Source organism: Propithecus coquereli, unplaced genomic scaffold (genome assembly GCF_000956105.1).
Source record: "Propithecus coquereli isolate 6110/MARCELLA unplaced genomic scaffold, Pcoq_1.0 Scaffold377, whole genome shotgun sequence".
Taxonomy (NCBI): Eukaryota; Metazoa; Chordata; class Mammalia; order Primates; family Indriidae; genus Propithecus; species Propithecus coquereli.
This window is the reverse complement of record NW_012149474.1, coordinates 89,722-114,773: the sequence shown is the minus strand read 5'-3', so window position 1 is coordinate 114,773 and position 25,052 is coordinate 89,722. Positions and strand designations below refer to the sequence as shown.

The 25,052-nt window shown below is 64.5% G+C and overlaps 4 protein-coding genes across 7 annotated transcripts; 1 reads left to right on the top strand and 3 right to left on the bottom strand.

Moving 5' to 3' along the window:
• Positions 1-545: 545 nt before the first annotated feature.
• Positions 546-1,757, bottom strand: LOC105816571 (interferon-induced transmembrane protein 3-like). The gene is made up of 2 exons (XM_012652051.1): positions 1,408-1,757; positions 546-860 (listed from the first exon to the last, which is right to left on the bottom strand). The coding sequence occupies exons 1-2, from the start codon at positions 1,654-1,656 to the stop codon at positions 708-710; spliced, it is 402 nt and encodes a 133-aa protein (XP_012507505.1). The 5' UTR covers positions 1,657-1,757; the 3' UTR covers positions 546-707.
• Positions 1,758-5,611: 3,854 nt separating this feature from the next.
• IFITM5 (interferon induced transmembrane protein 5) lies at positions 5,612-6,537 on the top strand. Its single transcript, XM_012651962.1, has 2 exons — positions 5,612-5,860; positions 6,258-6,537. Exons 1-2 carry the CDS (start codon positions 5,669-5,671, stop codon positions 6,468-6,470), a joined length of 405 nt encoding a protein of 134 aa, XP_012507416.1. The 5' UTR covers positions 5,612-5,668; the 3' UTR covers positions 6,471-6,537.
• Positions 6,538-8,731: 2,194 nt separating this feature from the next.
• On the bottom strand, positions 8,732-15,554 carry ATHL1 (ATH1, acid trehalase-like 1 (yeast)). Of its 3 annotated transcripts, none has more exons than XM_012651988.1 (15): positions 15,446-15,554; positions 14,875-15,042; positions 14,102-14,376; positions 13,497-13,707; positions 12,983-13,418; positions 11,962-12,081; positions 11,507-11,638; positions 11,273-11,384; positions 11,082-11,154; positions 10,852-10,988; positions 10,624-10,757; positions 10,433-10,528; positions 10,239-10,336; positions 9,960-10,171; positions 8,732-9,860 (listed from the first exon to the last, which is right to left on the bottom strand). In XM_012651988.1, exons 3-15 carry the CDS (start codon positions 14,358-14,360, stop codon positions 9,685-9,687), a joined length of 2,196 nt encoding a protein of 731 aa, XP_012507442.1. In that variant the 5' UTR covers positions 14,361-14,376; positions 14,875-15,042; positions 15,446-15,554; the 3' UTR covers positions 8,732-9,684. The 3 variants fall into 3 exon arrangements, with proteins under 3 accessions (XP_012507442.1, XP_012507443.1, XP_012507444.1); XM_012651989.1 differs by lacking the exon at positions 15,446-15,554 and adding an exon at positions 15,278-15,296; XM_012651990.1 differs by lacking the exons at positions 14,875-15,042; positions 15,446-15,554 and having other exon boundaries at positions 13,497-14,080; positions 14,261-14,289.
• Positions 15,555-16,033: 479 nt separating this feature from the next.
• Positions 16,034-23,606, bottom strand: NLRP6 (NLR family, pyrin domain containing 6). Of its 2 annotated transcripts, none has more exons than XM_012651991.1 (8): positions 23,362-23,606; positions 22,396-22,676; positions 22,146-22,184; positions 20,147-21,896; positions 19,179-19,274; positions 17,893-18,063; positions 17,650-17,817; positions 16,034-17,169 (listed from the first exon to the last, which is right to left on the bottom strand). In XM_012651991.1, exons 1-8 carry the CDS (start codon positions 23,388-23,390, stop codon positions 17,031-17,033), a joined length of 2,673 nt encoding a protein of 890 aa, XP_012507445.1. In that variant the 5' UTR covers positions 23,391-23,606; the 3' UTR covers positions 16,034-17,030. The 2 variants fall into 2 exon arrangements, with proteins under 2 accessions (XP_012507445.1, XP_012507446.1); XM_012651992.1 differs by having other exon boundaries at positions 19,179-19,271.
• Positions 23,607-25,052: the final 1,446 nt, after the last annotated feature.

The window sequence follows — 25,052 nt, the reverse complement described above, 5'->3', positions numbered from 1 at the left end:
GGGGAGCTGTCCAGGTGGGAGGGCTTTTCTCAGGTAGCCACTCAGGGCAGAAATGATGCCCGGTGAACTGACGCCCGGCGGACCGCAGGAGGCAGCAGTCAGGAAGAGCGCGGCTGGATCGCCCAGGAGGGCTGCGAGGGCGGGGCTCCTTCAGCGGCTCCCCCGGATGCAAAGCCCAAAGCCCGGGTCCCTGGCACACATGCCCTGAGCTACACACCCCCCTAGGAAGCCTGATCCAGACAGCCCAGAGTCAGGAAGGGTCGTCCTGGGCCTGAAGGTGTTCTGGACACAGTGAGTCCCGGGGTCGGGGCTCGGGGCTCAGGCCTCCGGATGGGAGAGACCCCACCAGGGCCTGGTCTAGCTGCTACTTCCACGGGAGGCCAGAAACCAGCAAACCCCAGGACATGCCCTGCTCGGCTAAGAGCTGCCCAGAGGGGGCGGAGTCCGGAGGGAGTGGAGTCCTGCAGGGCTGACCCTGGGCTCCATCTCAGACCCAGGTGGAGGTGTCTCGGCAGTGCCCCGCCCCCAGGTAAAATCACCACACCCTCAGGAACACGTGCGCTTTATTGACCCCCATGGGGACAGATGTGTGAGTATGAACAGCTGCACAAAGCGGTGGGGGCCAGGGGCAGGGCCAGGCACGGAAGGTAGAGCACGGGGGTCGCAGGCCTGGGCAGCCACCAGCAGCCTCGATGGTGCCTCTGGTCCTAGGAAAAGCTTCGGATGCTGACCACCGTGGCAACGATGACCAGAATGGTGCCAAGGATGCTGAGGACCAGGGCCCAGACGTTCAGGCACTTGGCGGTGGAGGCGTAGGCCTGGGCCCCGGTCAGGTCGCCCATCATCTTCCTGTCCCTAGACTGGGGGAGGCGAGACGGTGAGGGGCCCAGGAGCCAGGATGCACGTACCCCCGGCTCCTCCCTGCCCCCAGTGGGCTGTCCCTGCCCTTTCCACGTCTAGGACCACCCTGCCTTCCTCACAGCCCCTCCACGACCCTCAGGGCTCATCCTCCCTGCTCTGGCGCCAGTGCAGACTGCCCACCCCACCCGGGGGACAGTCCCCGGGGAGTGCGCCTTGCACGTTCTGAGAGCCCGGGCTGCCCAATCTGGGTTTCCAGCTTGGGCGGTCGGGAGGATTCCTCCGGCTGGGGGTGGAGGGGTCAGACCCAGCCAGCCCCACGCAGACTCCTCCTAACCCCGCGCTGGGAAGACTCCCCAGGCCTCACACACACACACAGGTCACACATACGACACACAGGCCAGGGTACACTCAGGGAGAGATGCACACACAGGTCACACACACGACACACACAAGGACACACAGCCTCCCTCCCAGGTGGCCCCAGGCAGGTGGAGGGGCTGGCGCACATGCCCTGTTCTGGAGAGGCCCCCACGCGCCCACACGCACCTTCACGGAGTAGGCGAATGCTATGAAGCCCAGGCAGCAGCAGTTCAGGAAGAGCGTGTTGAACAGGGACCAGACGACGTGGTCGGGCACGGAGGTCTCGCTGTGGACGTGGATCACGGTGGACGTGGAGGGAGCGGGGCCGTGGGGCGTCCCCAGCACGGCCACCTCGCGCTCCTCCTTGAGCACTTCATAGTTTGGGGGGAGGCCGACTTGGGCGCGGGTGAAGAAGGGCTGGGAAGTGTGGTTCATGGTGCCGCCAGGAGACCAGCAGTGGGTCTGGAGGCTGCTCAGTGGGGCCCTCCCTTTCCTGTAGTTTCGATTTCTCAGAGCTTTCCTTTCCTGGCCTTTAGCAAATTGGAAATTGGCTACGGACTGAGGGGGGTGGGCAGGAACACATTCCTGAGGATCAGATTACTTTAGGGAAGGGGGGGAGGAAGGCCTGAGGGCTAAGGGGGGGGGCTTCCTGTCCTGGGACCCAAGGGGGGAGTGTCTCAGCTGAACTCCACTCCCCTCCCACCCGTGTTTTTTTTTTGTTTTGTTTTTTGGTTTTTTTTGAGATAGAGCCTCACTCCGTTGCTCTGAGTAGGTGCCTTGCCCTCCCATCAGCCTAGCTCACTGCAACCTCAAACTCCTGGGCTCAAGGGCTCCTCCTGCCTCGGCCTCCCAGAGTGCTGGGACTACAGGCGTGGGCCGTCGTGCCAGCCTCCACTCCCCGTTTGAGGCTGGAGCTGGAAGGTGCTGCTTCAGGCACCATCGCTACCTGGGCGCCCTGCAGCATTATCTAACTGAGTCGGGAAGTTTCAAAGTACTCTGATATAAACAGGTTGGACGCAGGGCAAGTTCCAGTTGGTTAGAGCCAAGATAGTGGAGAGAAAGAAGGTGTCCCTCTGGTTCCAGGAAAACACCGCCCCTACCATGAATATTCCTCCCCTTGCTTAACCTATGATTAAGCCCGCGAGTAACCGTAGGGGGCTGGCTCTGCTCTGCAGGGAGAACTTGCCTCTGCTCTGTCTGTGGAGTAGACTTCTACAGTTTCTGAATAAATCTCGCTTTCACTTCATGCTGTCGGCTCCCGAATTCTTCCTTGTGTGAAGCCAAAGACCCCCTCGGACCTTAAGAGGCTTCCAGCGTTGGGACTCACTTTGCTGTGTCAGTCTGCTTTGCATGGGCGTGTCCTTGAACTTAGTGCAATAAAAATTGTCACTCTGCTCTCAGAAGTCGCCTATTACTTGAGTTAGCAAAGTGACACGGGAAAGTGACTCCCAACGCCGGTGTCAGCCCCCGCAAGGGGGCTCTGTTGCTCGCCACACAGCGGTCGCTGAGAGGAGGACTGCGAGGAAGAAACGATTCATTGCAGAGGATGCGTCAGCCGGGAGGTGGGAGGAGGGGGCTGCCTCAAATCTGCCTCCCCCGGCGGGGCCGTGTTTATCCGGAGGTGGAGCGAATAACGCATGCGGGGAGTGAGCGTCGTCGTGTTGGGGCGGAGTGCAGGGCATGCGGTCACGCTAGCGCGTATGTCTCACGATCAACAAATGGGGGATGAGTCCCTCCAGGGCGGGGATTTTAGTATCATGATGAGCTGAGTGTTAATACCGGTCATTTTTTCAGCCGTGTGGGCAGGTGGGATGCGGGGAGTAGGCTGCTCAGTGGGTCCCTGGGCACGATCGCTGGCGTCAGTTGTCTTCTCCGGACAAACAGGTGGTGCGAGTGTGAGGCTTCGTCGTTCTCTCGTGGCTGCCAGGAGGCTCCACTGTTTCAGGGGAAGAAACCCAAGAAGGAGAGCATCGGTGCAACAGCAAGTGACCAAGCTCTGGTCAGCACGTCTTACTGGCCTGGGAACAGGAAACACAGGAGAACTACAAAGGAACAATACAAGTGTTCTTGCTATGGGGCCGGTCACATCTGCGCCATCTCCCACTGTGCGGGGGCCAAGCCTGAGCCCCAGGAGGCAGGACGCACAGTGGGGAACCCACGCGGGGATGGCAGGGGCCACCCTGCGCACCAAGATGGAGTGTGGGAGCCGCCGGCCTCGGGACCCTCTGCCCTCCAGGACCGACGCCGGGAGATGGGGAGACGCCACACGGACGATCACGGGGACAAAACGTGGCAGAGAGAGAGTGGCCCCGGGGGTCTTGCCAGTGGAGATTCCAGGATGTTCACAAAGACGGTGCCACAGGAAGGCTGTGGGCTGGGTCACATCCCTTGGTCCTGCCCCCCGGCAGGTGGCCATTCACATGGGTGATGAGGAAAGAGGAGTGAACCCTGACGTCTCAGGGGAGGGGGCTGCTGGGCCAGGCTGGGACCCTGACACGCAGTGGGGCACGTGGGCATGTGGCGGCCAAGGAGCCAGGGGGCCTGGTCCACGGCCCCTCCCTCAGGCGTTTCCGCTCCCCAAGTGTGGACTGTGCCGTGGAGAGAAGCCGTGGCGTGTGGGACCCCCATGGGGTCAGGCCCGCCGGGTGGGAGCCAAGCAGTGGGGTCGGCCAGGCGGAGGCTCTGGAATCGCCCCGACCCCCTGTCCAGCCAGTAGAGTCACCCAAAAACACCTGGAGAGGACAGCGGAAGTCGGTGCCACTGCAGAGCCCCGCGGGAGGGGGGTGCTGGTCCCTGAGCACCCTCCCCCACTTCTTCTGGCCAGTGGGACAGGGGGACCCTGCGGGTGACAGTGATTGGTGCAGACCCACCAAGTGGGAGCCCAGGTGCAGCTGGGGGCCAGGTGTGGGTCGAGGTGGCCTGGAGCGGGGGCGGGCAGCGCTGTCCATGCCTGCCCTCGCCTGCAGCTGCTGGGCATGGGATGTGCCGCTCTGCCCTCCGCCACTGGTCATTAGTGAGGTCATTCAAGGGCACATCCTGCTTCCAGTGTCTGGTCAACACAGGTGTGAAGACCTGGCCACCTTGCTCCGTTCTGAACGTGTCCAAAGGGCCATCCCAGCTGCAGCGCACCTGTGGGTCAGCTCAGGTCTTTGCGGGCTGTGCTGTGGCCCAACTTCTCCTTCTGCCTCCTGCCCTCCCTTCCCTACACACAAACTTCCTTTTTGGAGTCTGCTCTCTGGGGAATGCGGACAGGAGCAACTCTCAGGGCCTTGCGGGTTACCCAGTGCCTGGGCTTCCCTGGAGCGCGGTGAGGAGCCCTTTGCTGTGCTGTGGGCAGAGGAGGGACACGCGTCTCTGTTTCCGCAGGGTACCGTGCCTGCAGTGCTGAGCAGCAACGGGTCCCCCAGGGAGGCGAGGGGAGGGCAGCTTGCCCTGCCAGGTGGAGCCAACGGGGCTTGGCGTGGCCACAGAGGGATGGGGGCCAGGACTCTGGCTGTGGGCGGTGGGCCCTGCCTGCTTTGGGAAGGGGTGGGCGGGGGGTGGAGGGAGGACCCAGAGGTCTCCTGTCCAGAGGCAGGTGGAGAGGCCAGGGCACGGGCTCTGGGGTTTGTGTCTGGAGCGGGGAGGGAGATCCGGGCTGTTCGCACAAGATGCATCTCTGGCCCAATGCTGGGTCCTCCAGAGGGACCCCTGAGCCCTAAACAGGACCGCCCCGCCCACGGCTTTCAGGATTGGGGCGGGCAGAGGGGGCCAGGGCGGATCCCCCACAGGCCCCACAGCACACCATCGGGGGCTCGCTGCAGCCCTGAGTCGTGGTCCAGGGGGCTTCCCTCCCCATGCCCTGTCATGCTGTCTCCCGCTGTGCTGTCCCCTGCCTTTCCGCCACCTGCTGTGGTCTCTCTCCCGCTAGCTGCCAACAGGGAAATCTGTATCCCCAAGGCCCCGACGCTGGGGATCAGAAAGTGACGTGGACAGAGCCTGAATTCTGGGCTCTGGGGAGGGAGGGGCTACGCTCCCAGCAGCTCTGGTCCTGCGGTGGGGCCTGGCCCAGGCTGGGGGCTCCCTCCCCCGAAGCCTAGGCAGCCAAGGGCTCTGGCCTGGAGGAAGGGGCTGTTGCGGGTGGGACCCGCTGGGCCAGGCCAGCAGCCTTTGGTGGGGTGGGGGATGGGCTGTGTAGGTAGGGGTCTCTGCCACTGCCCCCCAGCAGCCTTCCACGGGGGGCTCCCTAGGGGAGGACGGCCTGGACAGAGGGGGCTCAGGAGGGCGTCTGTCACCACTGCGGTCCCACAGCAGCCTGGTGGGGGGGCGGGGGGCGGGGCCTCAGGCTCCAGGCTGTAATTTGTGATATATTTAGGGGCAGCGGGCGGGAGAGCTGCCCGGCTATAAGCAGCTGTGGGAGCCCACCCTGGAAGCGCGAGTGGAGCAGGAAGAGACGGCGCTGGAACCCATGGACACGTCGTTCCCCCGCGAGGAGCCCCGGCCTCCCACGCCCCGCAAGGCCGACGGCGCTGCCCCCACGGCCCTCGCGTTGGGGGCACCACGACCCCCGCCTCGCGACCACTTGGTCTGGTCCGTCTTCAGCACCCTGTACCTGAACCTGTGCTGCCTGGGCTTGCTGGCGCTGGCCTACTCTGTCAAGGTGGGTGGCTGGAAGTTTCCTCACCTGGGTGGGGGCCGAGACGCTCTTAAAGTGGGGCGAGTCCACCCAAAAGAGCACAGAGGCTGGGGGGGAACCCACAGAGTTCCCCTTCTTCAGATGGGGATTTCCGCAGGCGTCGAACTCCTGAGCGGAGCCCCATTTGGCTTTGGCCTGGGTGGGATGGGGTGGGAGGTGGCACACCCCGGAGGACCCCTCACCCACAGAGGGCCCTCGTAGGCCAACCCTGGCCTGGCTGCGGGCCCCAGGCGGTGTTGGGCCACCCACCTCCTTCCAGACTTTGGGTCCAGAGGGGGCCCTCCAGCTGCCTGGGGTGGGGGAGGCCGGGCCCCCAGGCCCCGAGGATGTGTAGAGATCTGGGCCTGTGGCTGCTCTGCAGGCCCGAGACCAGAAGGTGGCTGGGGACCTGGAGGCGGCCCGGCGTTTTGGCTCCAAAGCCAAGTGCTACAACATCCTGGCCGCTATGTGGACGCTGGTGCCCCCGCTGCTGCTCCTGGGGCTGGTGGTGACCGGCGCCCTGCACCTGGCCCGGCTGGCCAAGGACTCTGCAGCCTTCTTCAGCACCAAGTTTGACGACGGGGACTATGACTGACAGGCTGGGTCCTGACCCTGTCCTGACCTGGGCCCGACCCCAGACACTGACCCAGGGTGCTGGCCCTCTGGAGCCTGACCCCACCCTGACCCTGGGGTCCTCCAGCCCCAACATGGGCACCGGACCCATCAGACCCAGCGGCCTCACCCTACCCTGGAGGTTCCCAGCCCCTGACTCTGCCCCCAGCCCGAATCCCTCCTCACTCACCGGCTCAGACCCAGTTTCACAATTAAAGTGCCTGGTTCCAGAAAGTGCCTCCTGGGCCTCCCTCCTGGCTGGGGCGGGGGAGACAGCTACCCCAGGGACCACTGCAGCCAGTTCCCCTGGACCGAACCCCACCATGCTCAGCAGCCCTGTTCTGTCTGCTCGGCCGTGACCGCGTGTCCCCTCGGCCTGACCACTGGCAGCCTGTGGCTTCTGGGGCGGAGACGCCTGAGTATTTTAGAACGAAGTTTGGGAACCCGGGCCTTTGATCTCTGCTGCCCTGTGGTTTAGTGGCCTGTGTTCCAGGACATGTGTGGGTGTGTCCCAGTTCCACACGCGTGCCCGTGACATCCACGCGTGTGTGTCTGTGCACGCAGGCCTGTGCGGGCGTCACGCTCCTGTCTGGGGCTGGGCGTGGGCTGCCCTCCTTCCAGCTTGCTTTGCTCCTGGTGCCCTTAGTTCTGGCAGACCTCAGACCCCCGTGGTTCCCTTCCCTCCCGGGTCAGTGAGGGTGGCTGGGAAGCAGGGCAGGGACTGTCCCCTGGGTGGGGCTCACACATGTCGTCCGTGCACACACGGGACCTCAGCCTCCCTCCGTGCCTCCCTGCCTCCCGCACCCCACGACTGCACAGAGAAGCCACAGGGAGAAAACGGGGGGCTGCGTGATACTTTCTGAGCCCTCTGGTGTTTGGTGCTTGTCCCCACACATTTCACCTTGCTGTGCCCCCCACAGCACCCCGTGCACCCACCGGAGCCAGCAGAACCTGGCAAATGGGGGGCTCCACACACGCGTCCTGCGTGCTGGGCGAGGCCAACCAATGACAGGGTGGGCTAAGTGCAGGGTGCTTCACTGCAAGGCAGCTCCGGTTTTGAGTGCTCCGCCCAGGGTCCCTCCCCTCCCCGGGGAGCCCCCATCTGTGACACGCCTGCAGCCAGCAGCTGGCCCATCCATCTCCACGGAGCCCCACGCTGAGGACGGTGTCTGCAGGTGGAGCTGGGCACTGGAGCCAGGTCCCACAGTGGACCAAGGACAGCGGCAGAGTGCCAGCCTGTGCCTGTACCGGGATGAAGGCTGTGCCCACACTGGCTGAGGGCAGGGCTTGGCTGAGCCCCCTTGGGGAAGCAGCCTCCCCGTCCCAGGCCGAGTCTCCTGGGCAGGCTGATGGACCCCGGCCAGCCATGCTCGCACACAGGCACTGACCCACCGCTGCCTCCCCAAAGGGTCACTGCACTGTGTGCACAGACACACACACACACACACACACACACACGCAGCAAGTGTCAGGCTGCGCCTGTCCTGCTAGCGCAGGGCCTCCTACCTCCCCGTCCTAGTGCCTGTGCCCACGTCTCTCCGGCTCTGGGCTGCAAAGGCAAACACTTGCCCCTGCCTGGCACAGCCCCCACCTGGCCCCCTTGCTGCCCAGTGACAGCGCTTGATGGGGCACAGCTCTGTAGCTGAGGGACCTAGGCCAGGCCCACGGAGGCCAGGGCTCCGCTCCTCAAGGCCACGCGCCCTCAGCTCAGCCGGTCCCCACTGTGGCCGTGACCCTGCAGGCATGCACTGATCACTGCGCCCACGGGACGCGTGTCCACAGGTGTCTACCCAGCACGGTTCCCGCCAGGGCAGCCATGAGGACCCGCTCAGGCCAGCTCTGCTCTGGGGCACACACTGGCATCCCACACGCTGCTCCCGGCAGCAGTGAGCGCGGCAGAGACGAGGAGACAGGCCTGGGGCCGGCACTCTGATCCCAGAGCCACCCGCAGACGTCTCCGCGCACGTCCTTCCCTCCTCGTCGCAGACCTGCATCCAAACGAGGCTCTGGGCTGGCGGCTGCTTCCTGGAGATCGTGGACACAGTCCCCACCGAGAACAGGAATAGACAGGGCAATGCGGGAGCAGAGGTGGCAGGTGCAGGCACCGGGAGACCCTCCTCCCTGCTCAGCGTGAGCTTTGGGGTCGCTGCACTTCCCAGCCCCAGGGGAAAAGGGAAGCACAGTTCTCACTTCCGGAAGGAAGGAAGCACATTGGCTCCTTAGAGGAGCGAAGCTTTTCCCAGCACCAAACTTTAATTCCTCAGGCTGACCGGGCGCAGGGGCTCGGTTCCATCGGGACTTCGCAGTGGACGGCCTCTACTCTCCTTTTGGGAGACCGCTGATGCCTCCCCAGGGACTGAGGTCCAGGAGCAGAGGCTGTGCAGAGCCTCCGGCTGTGGGAGCCCACGCAGGACAAAAGGGCCAGGACCAGGCCCTCGAATCCATGCACGGTGGCTCTGGCTCCCCCAGCTGGTCAGTGGAGAGATTTGGGGTCTTGCTCTCACCAACACCTGTCCCGTTTCCTGGGGATGGGCCCCACCTCCCCACGTCCCTTCCCAAAGGCTGCCACCCCACCCTCTCCATGCCAGAGGCGGTGGAGTCCAGCATGCAGGAGATGAAATCCCTGGACCTCCCTGTGAGCTTGGGGACCAGCCCTGCCTGCTCCTCAATGGCATGACCTGGAAAGTTCCTTTTTGGCAAAGCTGCAACTGAGAGTCCTAAATAATATTGCAGGTGACCGAGGCCCCTTCCTGCAGGCCCTTCACCCTGTGTCCCCACGGAGGCCTGCGTCTGCCTCTCTGCCTTCTCGGCCGAGCCGCTGGCCGTTCCCCATGCAGCCCTGTGGTCTGTGGTGCCCAGGAGAGGAGAGTGTGGGGCGAGAGGTGAGGCACAGGCTCAGCAGGAGCTCAGGAAGGCGTCCTGGGGAGGCCATGAGAGGGGTGCTGAGAGGAGGTGGGGTCCTGTCAGTCCACAGGGGCAGACCCGTGCCCCCTGCCCAGGAGGTTGGGGGCACTCAGGCTGGAGGCAGATGGCCTTGAACTTCAGGCCAAGCAACGTGGCCTTTCCCGTGAGCCTGTCTGCAGGTGGAGGGTGGGTGGGGGCGGCAGGCCAGGAGGGTGTCGAGGAGCGGTGGGCGTGGAAGGGGTGGACTGAGGGAGGCCCCAGGAGACCACTCTGGAGTCAGCAGCCCTGGCTGCTCAGGGGCAGGGCTCTGGGTGAGGCACTCGGCAGGGCTGGAGGGACCGAGGGTGAACCGGAGGGTCCTGTGGGCTCTGCGGCAGGTGTCTCGTACTCCCAGAGCCGGGACTTGCGGGCAGCTGCAGGGCTGACCTCTGTATCCGGCCAGCAGAGCGGGCAAAGGAGATCTTGTTCCCTGCAGGGAGAGGGGCAGCCTGGGGGTGAGGGCGCACCGCAGGGCACCCCGTGGTCGCATGTCCCCGGGCTCTCGGGCGCTCTGGGGACGGTCTCCCACCTGGCCGCAGAGGGAGCCGAGCCCGTGACGGCCAAAGCTCGGCCTCCAGCGGGGCTCCCCGGGGCCCTGCCTGGGCCGTCATCTCGACCGTCACCGAGTCCTCGGAGAAGGAGAAGTTGAGCTTGTTCCCCTGGTAGGAGACGCCAGAGACCCACACTCTGGGGACCCCTGCCAGGCACATGGGGTCAAAGGTCACACCGGCCCTGGTGACCCTGCGGAGGAAAGCTGTGTGAGGGGCAGGTGGGGCAGGACCCGCCCCCTGCCAGCCACTGCGCTCACCTGAACCCCGTGCACCCGAACAGCACGGCCTGCAGGAAGCCCCCCATGCCCGTCAGGAAGTTCACGGCACCCGACCCGTCGGCATTCTCCGTCCACACCTGCGGGGGTGAGGGGGTGGGTGTCGGGCCCCAGGACGTGCCCTCCCCGTCAGGGCTGTACCTGCGGGGTCTCTCTGAGGCTGGCGCCACCCCCACCTTGAAGGGTTCAGCCGCGTTTGCGAAGCTCCTGTCCAGAAGGTCCCGGGCCCGCGCAGGCTCCTTCAGCTCCATCCAGCCCACCGCAAACATGCTCTGGGGGCAGAGGTCAGAGGACGGGTTGAGGTGAGGCCCACCGCGTGGGGTGGGGAGACGGAGGCCAGTGGGCGGGCCCCCCCGCAGCTGCTCACCCAGGTCATAGCGGGGCCCTGGGGGGACGTCACGGCCTCGTAGACCTCCAGGTTTCTCCTGCGCACGTTGGGACTCAGGGGGAAGGGGACCGGGTACCCCAGGAGCACGACGTCCGCCTGCTTCACCTGCTCTCCTGGGGGGAGGGGCTGCTGACGGGGGCGGGGCCTGCAGGTGGACGGAGGGTCTGGGGAGGAGGGAAGTCTGCGGGGAGCTCAGGGTCCACTCACCGGGCTCGTACCCATCAAACTCAGGGTGGAAGTTCCGCTCCAGGTCAAAGGGCACCTTGATCTTGTCAGCCACCTCCAGCCACCGGTTGGGGACGGGTAGCCCGAGGTCCCAGGCCAGGGCAGCAGCAAAGCGCAGGCTAGGGATGGAGGGAGGGGACGCTGCAGCGCCAGCCCTGGCAGAGGGCCCCTGCCCGGGCAAGGCAGAGCCTGGGGCGGGTCTCGTGTCTGACCTGTTCTGGGCCAGGACGTTGGTGTACACGGAGTTGTTGACTCCGGCATGGTACTCGTCGGGGGGCATGACCCCTGGGCACACAAGTCCGAGATGCTGCTCAGTGCAGAGTCTCAGGGACCTGCCCTGACGCCAGTGTCCGTGTGGGGCAGCACACCTGCTGTCCCGGAGCACCCCCCACCGGGCACGCACCCCGCAGGTGGTACTTCTCCTCCCCGGGGCTCCATTCCACGCGGCTGCACCAAAACTCCGCCACAGCACTGACCACGTCCCAGCCGCCAGCCTCTCGGAAGAGCTGCAGGTCCTGGACAGAGGTCAGGGCGCCAGTCACTCCACCCAGCGCCCACCTTCTGGGCTCCGAGCCGCCAGCTTCCCAGAGCTGGCCCAAACAGGAAGCCACGGAGGGGTGGGCATGGTGGGCCTCACCTGGGTGGCGTGGTAGTACAGCTCGAAGGCCAGCACCACCGCCCCGTTGACGTGGATCTCCTGGGTCCCGTAAATGTCCTCGGGGCAGACCTCCAGGCCGGAGCCTGCGCTCTCCCAGGCAAACTTGGCTCCCTGCGGCGGAGGGGCCGGAGCAGACTCGGCCCTGTGCTGGGGGGCGGGGGTAGCCTCCAACCTCCCTGTGCCCTCACCCTTCCCCCGGAGGGGCTGGAGGAGGTGGGGCACGGTGCCCTGTGGGTGCTGCTGCCGTGGGTGCCTGTCCCCACCTGGGGCCAGGGCAGTGAGGGGACCCAGGGGTCGGGGAGCCCTGCTGCTGTTCCCCCTCCTCTTTGAGGTGCGGCTGGGGGCTGCTGAGGCCCCACAAGCCTTGGGTGGAGCATCCAGGGCCTGCCAGCTCCCGCAGAGAGGGCCCCGGGGGCAGGTGCCCAGCGCCTCACCTGGTAGCCCAGGTTGCGGGCGTTCTGCAGGGCCCCGCCCAGCGTCCGGACTCGGTACTCCAGGATGGCCCTGGCTGCCTCTGGGTGCAGCATCAGGACCAGCGGGAACATCCAGAGCTCCTGAGGGCACAGCCCCTCATTCCCAAGCTGAGCGGGGCTGACCCCTCTGCCCGCCCCGGGCCACGTCCTGCCTGGCGGGGCCTCGGTCAGCTATGGCGCCCGTGGCCGAGAGCTCCGCCCTGCCGCGGCCAGGCCCTCTGCCTCCTTCCGGGTTCCTTCTCTGCTGCCCACTCAGATCCGTCCGGCTCCCCCTGCCTGCCCACCCCAGGGTCCCCCTCCGGCCAACAACCCTGGAGCTCTGGCACCTGCCACAGCTTCTGGATACACCCGAGGGCTCAGGCCGGAATCCGGCACAGACAGCCCAGGGTAGGAGCCAACCTCGAGGGAGTGACTCAGCCCTCTGAGCCTGCGCGGTGAGATGGCCGCAGCGCCCACCTCGGGGACGTCAGATGAGGGAGCAGCCCTGAGCAGTCACCCTCGATGCCACCACGTCCCTCCACCCCAGGCCCTCAGCTTTCCTGCCTCTCCTCAGTGTCCTCCCTCAGCTCCACTGGGCAGCCCCACGGGTCTTTCCAGAACGTGTCACTCTCCTGATTAAAGCCTCCATGGCTTCCTCGGCCCTCAGGTAAACTCCAAGTGCTACACTGTGCTCTCTACAAAGTCCTGGTGACCTACCTAGGCTTGTTACTCTTCCTGCCTGAGTGAGGGTTACCCCTGCCTGCCAGGTGCCTTGCACCCTGCAGCTCTGGGCCTTTGCACCTCTGGTCCCTCACCTGGTTACTCTTCTCTACGTACCATGTACACATCCTTCTGCTGAGACGCCACCTCCTCCAGGAAGCCTTCTACCACAGCCCCTGTGCTTCCCCAACCACAGCCCCGATCCCAGGGAGGGCAGAGGCAGTGTCCCTCCATGTCCACATGCCACCTGCCATGTGGCTAGTGCTGGGTGGACCATGCTCACCTGGTCCCAGAAGACGTGGCCCCAGTAGCATTCCCCACGACTCCCGTTGGAGAGGCCACCAGGGCTGAGGCCATGGCAGATGTACCCCGTGGCCTCGGGCTGAGGCAGGGCACTGAGCAGGTAGTAGAGGGAGCCACGCAGGGCCTGGCGCAGGGGCAGGGGCCCCGCCACGTCCAGGCCACAGCCTGCCCACAGCCGGGCCCAGGCCCGTGTGTGGGTGCTGTACAGAGCACCCCCGGCCTGCAGCTGCATGGCCTCAGTGAGGCAGGCCCGGGCCTCGGCCTGGCTGCTGCCCACCACCGTCAGGAAGTCCCAGGTCCCGTCCTCCTCGCCTTCCCCCAGGGTCAGAGCTGGGGGCGCCGGTGTCCACAGCATGTGCACCTCCTGCCGCGGCCCTCCGGGCTGCTCAGGGGTGAGCGTGTGGCCGTAGAGGTACCTGCAAGAGTGTGGCCGTGCCTCAGGGAGGGGCTCCCCACCTGGGCTCCCCAGCTGGGACCCCTAGCCCCTTCCTCACCGGGCTCCCTGGAAGTCAGGACCCAGATGCAGGTCCAGGTCCGGGCTTTCTGGGGAGAAGGCCGACCGCAGCAGCACCGTGACGGGCTCACGCCCCATGGTCCGGCGGGCAATGGACACGCTGAAGGCCAGCACGCGGGGCAGTGTGCGGTGGGCGTAGATGCACTGGGAGGCCCGGAAGCTGGGGCCTTCCAGGGTGTGCAGAAAGGAACCTGGGGAGGGTGGCAGGGAAGGCAGGACCAGCCATGGAAGGTTGCAAAGCCGCCGGCCTCCCAGAGCTACAAGGCTACGCTGCACGGTGGCCGCCCAGGCAGGGATCAAGTCCCGTCGACCTCCGGCCACCTCTCCCCGCCCGGAGGTGGATCCGCCCTCTGACCGTCAGTTCCTCTGTCTGGGAAGCTGCAGCTGCACCAGGGACCTCGGGGACCTGCTAGGCAGGAGGCCCACCCCGATGGAGGGAAGGGGGACCCTCGTGTGCACCGCGGCCTCGTGGGCCTCCTCTTCCTTGTAAGACTCCTGCGTAAGGTCAGGAGGTGCCGGGTGGGATTCGCTGGTGTGGTTCTCCCACTCGCCTGGCACAGCGGCCTGGGGGGCAGGTGGCACTACCTGTGCCGGTGTCCAGAGCAAAGGTCTCCGTCAGCTGCTCTCCCGTCCCTGCAGGAGCCTCCAGCCGGACGTTGAGGGGGCTGGGCAGAACTGCTCGGTGTGTGTCCTCCCCGACCCCATTGTACACGCCACTCACATGCAGCGCATCATGATACACACGTGTGCCCAGGTATGCGTTGGTCACGGTGGCCAACAGCCGGGGGTCGCTGGGCAGAGAGTGGGCAGTGAATATGGTGGGGTCCTCGCTGGCATCCTCCATGGTCAGCTGCAGGGGCCTGGAGAAGGGGGCCGGGGCCCTGTGATGGCCTGAGCCTCCCTCTTGGGACTTCCTCAGCACCCCCACAGCCTCCCACCAGATGGTGGCAGACCTGGGACTGGCGGGCAGCCCTGACACTCCACAGCCCCCACCCACGAGCCACCCTCAACTCTCAGAGGAGCTCAATCCTCCAGGAGTGATTTCCAGGGTCCCACCTGAGTCCCCAGACCTGTCCCCCAACTCCCACCTGAGAACCCCAATCCTAACCCTTGGCGGGACTCCCTGTCCTGCTCTCCAAGCTGCAGCCCCCTGCACCAGGTCCTGAGCCCCTTCCCGTGGCCCGGACTTGGGTCTGCTGGCGGATGTGCCCAGCGGCCAATGAGGAAGTCGTGCCCCCCAGCCCCTCCTCCGGGCCGGGCAAGGGCAGAAAGGGACCCGGCCGGGGGGCTGGGGAAGGCAGGCGGGTGGTCTCGGGGACTGCTTGGTCACTAGACACCCCGAGTGGGCAGCTGGGTACCTCCGCTCCACCCCAGGACCAGGTCGGCGCTGCTGCTCCAGGGCCCCGTCGCCGCGTCAACAGGAAGGCTCGTCGGTCCCGCCCCTGAGGGCCTGCTGGGGGCGGGGCAGCCCCTACCGGCCCAGGCGGAGGCTGTGTCGTCCGTGTGGGCCTGTTCTCTGTTGGGACCTGAGTGAGAAGTGCAACCTTTGACCCAGAGCTGTCTCCAAGGGGAACTTTGAGGGGGGCCAGCGGGGCTTCTGGCTGTTTCCCTCTCCAACTCCTACCTCCCCTCCCCCCCCGTGCCCCTCCTTCAGCAGCGGGGTCCTGGCCACTTCTCCTGGAGAGCACCCTCCTCTTTGCCTGGGGAACCCACCCTTCGGCTCTCCCAACCTTGTGCCCAGCTCAGACCTCCTCGCCCCACCTGCCAACCTGGACACCCCAGGGCTGGGCCCTGCTCTCCCTCCTGGCTACGGAGATGCTTGGACTCAGTGCACCCCGTGCCCCAGAGCCTGCTCCTCCCGTGGTTCCTCCATCACAGGTGACCGCATCTCCACCCGTCCTGCTGTTTGGGCCCAAAGCCTTGGCTCACCTCTGCCCCCTGCTCTGCTGCGCCACTGCGCCCTGCGCCTCGGCCTCTCCGCCCACGCCCAGCCGCAGACGAGTCCTGTGGGCCCACTGTCCACCTGCCCACATCATGCGCCAGGCACTGCGCAGAGCCTGCACTCGCCTCTACCCCACATCCTGCCCCCCGCCCCGCCTCGGTTCCAGATCTCATCTCCCCACCCTCCCCCACTCCACTGCAGCTACCCTGGCTTCCTTGCTGCTTCTAGAACTTTCTGAGCATGCTCCCCTTCCTGAACTGTGCTCTTGCCCCTTGTGTTTCATTGCCTCAAGACCCCTTGGGGCTCCTTCACTTCCCTTCTTTGCAAATGCCCCATCCCCGGGTCCACTCCCCTAGACCCCTCACATGCAGAAGGAGACCCTCCCTCTGCTTTACTGCCCTGCGTGGCACCTGTCAGCCCTTACCTACGTGTCCTTATTGCGTGGTGTCACGTGTTTATGTACGCAGACATTTTTATCGTGTTGTAGTAGGTACCGTGTGTATTTATGGTGTTACCTATTTATGTATGAGATACATATTTATGGTATAATGTATCACATGTCTGTTTATTCTCTTTCTGCCTAGAATGTTAGCTCTCAGAGGACAGGGGTTTTTATCTGTTTTGTGGAGTGAAGGAATCAATTCAGAAAGTGGATTAGAGGGGAATTTCCCTGGGAAGTTGAGGGGCTGACTCCAGGGTCCCCCCACCTGGGCTGGGGCCTGGGCAGCTGCCTGAGCCCCGCAGTGCTGAACAGGGGAGATGCCAAGGTCCGGGGCTGACACTCCTGGCCCCGTCCGTAGAGGCCACGCCACGCCTCAGAGCTGTCTGCAGTCAGGCCGCCCCCGGCTTGGTTTCTTCACTGGTGAGCTGGGGGAAGCTCAGCCCTGCCTTGTGCGGCTGGGTTGCTGGAAAGGCTGTGGGCACTGTTAGCACACCTGGCCATGAGTAACAGAAACCAATGGAAACGACTCCACAGATGGAGAATTATTGTCGGTGCATGGGGGGCTGCCCACCCACCATGCTGCTCTACCCTACTCTCCCCTAGTCTCTCTTCCCAGAGACCAAAGACCTCAGACAGAGAGTGGACACCCGGGTTCAGGCCACGTAGCCTTGGTGATGGTCTCACTCCTAATGCCAAGACCCAAATCCAGGGGAGGGACAGTGGCCTGCAGGCTCACACTGCAGATGAGGGCCCAGTCAGGAAGGGCGACTCTGCTGGCACACAATAGGTGCTCAGTTAGTTGGAGCTTGGACCACTGCTATTATTGTTGGGGGGCGTCTGAGAGGGGCATGGCTGGAGGGAGCAGTGGTGGGGCTGCGGGGGTCCCCTAGGGTGTGGAGGGAGGGGTAGCTCCCAGGTCTGTCCAGGACAAGGAGGAAGCTGTGTCTGTCCAGGGCCTCTTGCCTCCAAAAAGTTGCCCAGAGGCTGAGAGCAACGTCCTCTCGCCCTTGGAATGGGGAGGTCTCCTCTGCAGGGGCTCTGAGTACAGCGTTCTGCACCTTGCTCTGGCTTCCTGAGCCTCAGAGGTCACTGCTGAGTTCCGCGGCATCTCGGGGTGGCTGTCCTGAGCCTCAGAGGGCCCTGCTGAGTCCTGTGGGAGGCTCGGGGTGGCTGTCCAGCGCTGGATGTAGGATGACCAGATCCGGCTTTGCTGTCTTCACAGCCCGAAGCTCCTGCACGGACCCCTCACTCAGCTCCACGGAGGTCAGGCTATAGCCACATGCACAGGACAGGGGGTGGTCAGTGGGGGGAAGAGGCCGGGGCTGGGGGCAATGCTGCTGGGGAGTAGGAGGTGGGGGCAGTGCAGGGCTCTGCCCCAGGCTGTGTCGCAGGCACACAGGGACAGAAGGTGGTCAGTTAGGAGGTTTGTCAGAGGCTTGGAAAGAGAGGCAGGGGTGGGGGCCTTTTGAGCAGTAAAACGGTGTCCAGATCACTGGACCAGTCCATGGCGTGGGCACCAGACAACAGATGGATACTTGGTCAGGCAGAGTGGTCAAGGCCCAGGGCTGTGGCCAGGGCTTCAGATGGGCTGTCTCAGGGCTGGGCTCCCAGGTCTGTGTTTGAGGGCAGTCACGTGGGAGGTCCCTTGGAGGGGCTCCTCTTCAGGGTCCAGGGGAAGCCCCCAGGCATCCACCCCCCACCTCAGCTTGACAGGCTGTGTCCCCAGCACCTTCCCGCCCCTGCCTCCACCTGAGGGTCTGCAGGCTGCACGCTGGGTGCTGCAGGACTGCACACAGGTAGGTCAGCATGGAGCTGGGCAGCTGACAGCCACTGAGATCCAGCGTGGTCAGGGTGGGGCTCTGCCGGAGCATGGCAATGAGGTACTGGAGGGCTCCTTGGGGGCCAGGCAGCTGCAGCCTGTGGGGAGGGCTGACCTCAGGAGCTGCTGGGTGCAGGGGCCCATCCCTCAGTCCCTCCCAGGCCAGGCCTTACCTGAGTGTCTGCACCCGGCACTGGGGCCAGGCCAGGCCCTCGCTCAGCAAACGCAGGCCGACCTCACTGAGCCGGCTGTGGAGGAGGCTCAGCTCCGTCAGGGCAGGGGCTGCCCGCAGGGCCTCAGAGAGGTCCCGGCAGACCGTGTCCGGAAGTCTGCAGCGGGCTAGCCTGTGGTCAAGAAGTGCACATCTGCAAGCTCCTTAGCCACCTCCCCACCCCCATTCCCAGGTGGCCTGAGGTCCTCCCTGGACTCCACAGAGCCTTCCCTCCCTTTCACCACGTGTCCCTGGGGAGCTGTGTCCACTGTGTCCACACACTGCTCTGTGCCCCCTTCTGCCTTATGAGCTTTTTGATGGGCTGAGACAGACCTTATTTTCAACACGTTTGAGGGCCGCATAATTGTTAGTCGAGTTGACACGGGCCCTTGTTTATTCAGCCAGCCAGTCCCTAAGGGTCGGGTGGTGGTGTTGTCTCTACTTTTTTGCCATGATAAATAGTGGTGTGCTGAACATCTTTATGCATTTAATTTACCAGTAGAATCGCTGGCCAAATTGGTCACCTTTCTGGCTCCCATGTTTACCTCCATATCGCCATATCCTGCCCTCGCCCCCGCCCCCCCCCACTAGGCTAATTCGCCATGTCACCATCGACACATGGCAGCCTATTTCATCACGCCCATCACTGCTGGTTGCTACGATGTTTCTTACCTCTGCTCCCTTGGTGATAGCTAAGAGTAATTGGACAGTCATTTCATTCTGTGTACTGTACATGTGTAACCTTGTTAAATCTCACATCATCCTCCCAGGCAGCATCTACTGGCTCCATTCGCAAGTGTGGGCAGATTGACTAGCCCAAGGGCACACGAGCATGCTGGGATCTGCAGGCCACCTGACCCTGGGGCCTGAGCCTGGCCACTGCCCCCATCGCTTGCTTCTAAGAATCCAGAGGGATTGCCCAGCAGTTTCCAACAGCACTCAGCAGCATGGAAAATACATTCTTTTCTTCTTTATTCCTCCCCTAGAATGCTTAGCTGCACTCTGTTTTCCACACAGGCCAGGACCAAACCTTTTCGTACTAGCACCCAACCTGGTGACAAAGCCGCTGACCTCTCCCTTTGTTCCCCCGCCCTGTGTGGGTGGAGCCTGCCAACCCCAGCACCAGACCCCGAGGCCACAGGCTCTCAGCCTGTCCCTCAGCTACTCCCACCAGGCCACACTCTGTCTCTGCCCAGGGCATCCCACTCTCTGTTCCCTCCGTGGGAGGGGCTGGGGGTGGGCACTCACGTGAGGCTGCTCAGACGGCACTGTTGGTCAGTCATGGCCTCGAAGAGAGGACACAGTGGGGAGGGCGGGAATTGTTTCGTGGTGGCTCGAGAACTGCTGGGAGAGAGAGGAAGGTGAAGCCCACCCCAGCCCTCCCAGTCGCCCCCAGAAAGGGCTCCTTCCCATCCATGATCCTGGGGTCTCAGTGCTGCCCCTGCCCTTCACCTGCAAGCTCAACTGGGACCTACCTGCCCCCTTCACTCTCCCCCCACCAAACCCAGAGTGAAACCACTCATCTGTGGCCAGCGTGAGCATGTCACCCACATTTCCAAGGTGGGTCTTCAGGTCCCCAGGCCCAGCCCCTGCCAACGTCCTGACATCCATTCTCTCAATAGATGTCACGCACCTAGGCAGGTGCCGAGTTGGAGATAAATCCAAAGAAACTCTCATAAGCTTTGCCCTGGAGGAGCTGAGGGTCTGGCGGAGGAGACAGGCATGGGCAAATCCCATGGCAGGGTGGTCAACAGGGCACTTCTGGGGCCAGTGGGGTCCTAGGCCGGCTGTGGGAGCCAGGGCAGGCTTTGAAGACAGGCAGCAAAGTGAGGATGTTCTGGTGGAGGGAAGAGCAAGTGCAAAGGCCCAGGGCACAGAGGACATGGTGTATTCCAGAACTTATTAGGAGAAGGCGTAAAAGTGTGTGTAGGGGGTTGACCAGAGTGTGTGGCTGTGGTGGGAGGTTGCCTTGGTTGTGCACGACTGGGGGTGGGCACAGTGAGGACCCCTGGGAAGAAGATGGCCAGTGGGCAGCTGCCTTGCAAGGAGGTGAACAAAGCAGCCCTGAGTTCCTCTCTCCTGTCTGAGGGAGCAGCGTCAGGTCTGGACACACTCCTCATGCCCAGACGGACACTGAGGCACACGGGCACACACAGGCACACCTGCCTCCCACACAGGAGGACCTGCCAAAGGGCAGCTCTGCCCTGGAGACTCACCTGCTGCTGCCCAGGCGGCCCTGCAGCCGCTTCACCAGGCTCTTCTTCTTTTTCTTCTCCTGTGCAGCGGCCAGTCTGCAGCTGACCAGCCGAAGCGCCTGTCCAGCGGAGCAGCACCTCACACAGTAGCTGAGAACAGCGACGTCCATACGGCTGAAGCACACGCGCTCCAGCGCCAGCTCCCGGAAGCTGCCCAGGGCCTGGCGCACGAAGGCATCCTCCTGCGACTCGTACAGACAGTAGAGCAGCTCCAGCGGGTAGTTCAGCTCCTCTTCCTCCTCCTCCTCCTCCTCTGGCTCCTCCGTGTCCTCGAGCACTTCCGTCCCCTCTGGTGCCACCCTGGGGCAGCCCTGCCCCTGCACCCACCTCAGGGCGTGCTGCTTCACTCTCTCTGAGACCGCGCAGCCGAAGTGGCGCTCGACGTCGCGCATCCGCTCCTCGCTCAGGAGTCCGAAGAGGAAGCGCGTGGTGAGCGCAAGGTGGTGGCGCAGCTGGGCGTCCCCGCGCAGGAGCGTCCCAATGCCGCCAGCCTCTGCCCCGGGAGACCCCTCGTCCTCCAGCAGGTAGGACAGTGCAGCGAAGAACTCCTGGAAGCTCTGGTCGGTGAACTGGTAGGTGACCTCGGTCTCCAGCACGCCTGGCAGCTCTTTCTTGTTGAGAAACAGTGTCTGGACTTTGGAGCCACGAAGCTCCAGTCGCTCCAGGTCCTTCTCGGCGAACCGAGCCCTATGCCCCAGGACGCCCTCGCGGGCCAGGCGGCACAGCTTGCGCAGCTCTCCCTGCACCCGGGGCCTGTCGGCGGCGGGAGCGGAGCTCAGCACGCTGGCAATGAAAAGCAGGTACATGGACGTGGTGGTCTTGGAGGTGCGAGACAGGTCCCGGCCGAGCTCGAGCTGCTGGCGCAGGACGGTGCACACGATCCAGCACACGAAGGGCACGAAGCACAGCGCGAACAACGTCTCGTTCTCTTTCACGAAGCGGTAGGCGCGCTCGGCCCTCCACTCGTCCTGGAAGAACTTGTAGAAATACTTCTTCTTGTCCTTGTCGGAGAAGCCGCGAACCTCGGCGCACTGCGGGGAGCACAGGCGGCCCTGCAGCCTCCCCGGGGCGGAGGCGCGCGCGGTCACCAGCAGGCGGGCCGTGGGCAGCAGCGCCTTGTTCAGCAGCCCGCCCAGCACCCGCGCGCCGCTCGCGGCCTCGAAGGGGTCCGTGCAGGGCGCGACTTCGGGGGCGTCCAGCGCTGGCAGCTCGTCCGCGCCGTCCAGGATGAAGAGGAGCCGCTGCGGCTGCCGCAACATCTGCCGCACGGGCGCACCGCGGTCTGGGCACTGATCCAGGATCAGGTCGGCCAGGCTGCGCGCGCCAGGCCGCTCCAGCAGCTCGCCGCACGGCACGAAGAAGGCGAAGTCCACCTGGCCCTGGTAGAGCTTGCCCGCCGCCCAGTCGTACAGGATTTTCTTGGCCGCCATGGTCTTGCCGATGCCCGCCGGGCCCTGCAGCACCACGGTCAGCGGCCGCCGGCCCTCCTTGTCGCGGCGGTACAGCCGGTTGAAGGTGTGTGTGTCCGAGCGCCGCGCGCGCCGCGGCTCCGGCGCCTCCGCCAGCCCCAGCGCCTCCTCCTCCAGGGCGCCGCTCTCGGGCGCGATGAGCAGCTTGGTGAAGCGCTTGCTGATCTTCACCGAGTGCGCATTTCTCTCCTTCACTTTGGCGTGCTGCCGCAGCACGTGCTCCCGGTATTCCTTCCTGTACTCTGGCGGGAGGGGAGAGCGATGGGGCGGTGGCGTCAGTCGACCTCAGGGAGCCGATGCCCTCCCCGCCCAGCTCAGGCCTCAGTTTCCTCTACTGTGCCACAGCCTCCTCCCCCTCCAGCCTTCACACACCCGGTCCTCCCTGGACCGGTTTTCGGGAACCCCCAGGTGGTGTCGGGACGCTGGAGCGCCAGCCCGGGGCTCGGGGCTCAGGAGCACTGGGGCCTGCGCCTCCCCCCGGAGAGACCTACCAGACACCGAGAGCAGCGCCGAGGAGCTGCGGCCGAGCCCTGGAAGGAAAACCCGCAGTGAGGCCCCGCCGAGGGTGGGGTGCAATCGGAGGCGTGGGTCACGCTCCGCAGCTCCCGGGCTCCGAGCCCTGGGGCCCGCCAATTTGTGGATAAAGCGGGGGCCGCGCGGGGCATTTTCCGAGGGAGCGGGGAGGGGCGGACCCGAGGGGCCGGAGGGCGGGGACTCCGGGACCTCCCACCCCGAGCTCACGCTGCAACCGCTGCTCCTTGAGCCGCGCCGCCACGTCGCGCACGTCCGCGCGCTTCAGGGTCTTGCGGGCCACGTCCAGCGCCGGCTCCGGCCCGTAGAAATGGGTCAACTGCTCGGCCAGGTCCACGGCGTCCGCGTGCTCCAGCCGCCCCCACGGGATGCTGCGTCCGTCCGCCGGCGCGTCCCGCAGCTTGTGGCGGAAGCGCTTCAGCTGCTCCTGGCTGAGGTCCTCCAGTGCGGCCAGGAGCAGCTCGCGGGCCACAGCGGCGCTGGGCCCCGTGCTGCGGGCGGGAGTCGTCGGGGTCTGTCCCCTTGACCCAGCCCCGTCCCACCGCCCCTCCCCGACTCCGGTGTCCGCTCCCACCCCCTCCCAGCAGTGACGCAGACATAACCAGGCCCTCCCGGGGGGCCGGGGCCAACGAGTTGATGCGGTCCACGGTAAGGGGTGCAGAGGCAGGAGAGACTCCAGACTCCCTTCTCCCCTCCAAAGACCGGGGTCAAGGCCTCTTGGCCTTCCAAGATGAAGTGGGCACAGGCCGTTGCCAGCCCAAGCGCTGGGGGAGGCCTTCGTGCTCCATCCTTCCCTTCCGCTTTGTTCTTTCCACATACCTGGCCAGGCCAGGTCAAACACTCCAGGTGAGGTGTCTACAAGGGCCTATGCGCTCCCCTTTCCCTCCCCTCCCTGGGAGCCTGGAGCAGAGCTGGTCTCAGCAGGCTGGCCCAGGCTGAATTCCTGGAGCCCCCACCCCAGGCTACTGTTCAGTGGGCCCAGCCTGGGGACCTTGCTCCAGGGGCAGACCCCACAAATGTCATCTGCAGGGTCCTTTAGCATCCTGAGCCTGGGATGGGCGTGGGGGAAGGATGTGGACAGGGGTGTGAAGCCCCAGGGGTCAGCGGGTGGGGTGGAGGCCCCAGGGGCCTGAAACCAGCCGACCTCAGGCGACCATGCTGGGAGCCAGCACTCACCTGGGGCAGGAGGCCTCTGGCTCATCCATGGAGTCTCCTCCGTGGGTCTATCTCTCAGGGGCAGAGGCAGGCATCAGAGAGGTGGCCTCTCCCCAGGCTGACCTGGAGCCCAGTCTTAGGGGGTCGTTCAGCCCGGTCCATTCTCCAGGTCAGCGCACCCCAGCTCAGCCAGCACTATGTCCTTCTGACAGTCACCAAACTCCCAAACTCAGGCACTATGGCACATGCTCACTGCCGGCCTTTAAATGTTCTGCTTGGTGACCTTTGATTTCTTCCGACTCCTTTATTCCATTCGCATTTCCCAAGAACCCATGGGGCATGGCATCAAGAATGGCTGTGAGCAGGTCACAGCAGAACAAGGTGGGCTGCATGGAGGGGGTGGCTGGCTCAGAATGAGGCCTTCAGCTAAGGCCCCAAGAGAGGTTAGAGCCTGAAGCAGGGGTGAGGAAGCGCTTTCAGGTAGAGGGACACTGAACAACAGAGGGATGTGCGCAGCATTGCAGGGGGAGGCAGGCTAGCAGCAGGCGCGAGGAGGAGTTGCTGGGACAGGGACAAACTGCAGCTCCCCAAACCCGACCTGAGCAGGCTGTCAGGCAGAGGTTTGCACATGTAGAGTGCACGTGAGCCCCGGGAGTGCATGTACCACACGAGCGTGTGGTCCCAGCGGCAGTGAGTGGAAGATGCGTGTGTGTGGACGGGAGAAACGGGCGTGTGTGTGTCTGTGTGACCATGTCGACACTGGCTTGTGTGAACGTACTTGTGCTGGGCTAAATAGTGGTCCCCAAAGAGATCAGGTCCTCATCCCCAGACCTGCGAATGTTCTCTCACCTGCCAAAGACCGGGCATTACCATGGGTTATCCATGCAGGCCCAAAACGTCATCCTCAGAGTGAAGAGGAGGAGAGCGCCATTCAACACAGAGAGGGCAGCCCTGGGGCTGCTGGCCTGGAGGGTGGAAGAGGGGCTGGGGGCCAGGGAGCCGGGGAAATGCAGCTCCGGAAGCTGGGAGCATGGCGGGAAAAGGCCGCCAGAGGCTCCCCTCCCCCTGGAGCCTCCAGGAGTGCGGCTGGGCCAACCGCTGGATCTCAGCCCAGTGAAACCGACTCTGGACTCCTGACCTCCAGCATGGTAAGAGAATAAAGGTGTGCTGTTTTACACCACCGTGAGTGTAGTAATTGGCTGTAGAAGCCACAGGAAGGGAACGGAGCATCTCTCTGGGGGAACCTGTGTGAACAGAGCTGTGTGCAAGGGCTGTGCCGCCTTGGGCCGTGGGTCATCCTGTGTCTGTCCTGCCTCCATCAGAGCTGCCCTGGGGAGACGACGCCAGAGTCCTGGGAACCTCTAGTCCACTGCCCCATCCGCCAGGAGGAAGGGCCCTGTGATTACTTTTTTCTGTTTCAGACAAAATAGACCCTCCTCTCCCTGAGGTTCAGGTTATCAAAGGTGCGGTGCTTGTCCAGTCTCACTCACACTTGCGCCTCGGACCCCGATATCTGCGCCCATCAGGCTCCTGTTGGCCAGTTCCTCTGGGGACTGCCTGGCCCCTGCGAGAGTCCCCTTGGGAGTGGGGGCTTACGGACGCTCACAGACCCAGGAGGACTCTGCTGGGCTGAGTCTGGGCTCCACCTGCCTGGCCACGTGGCCTTAGCAAAGCAAACTCCCTGAGCTTCAGGTCCCTTTGCCCTAAAGCAC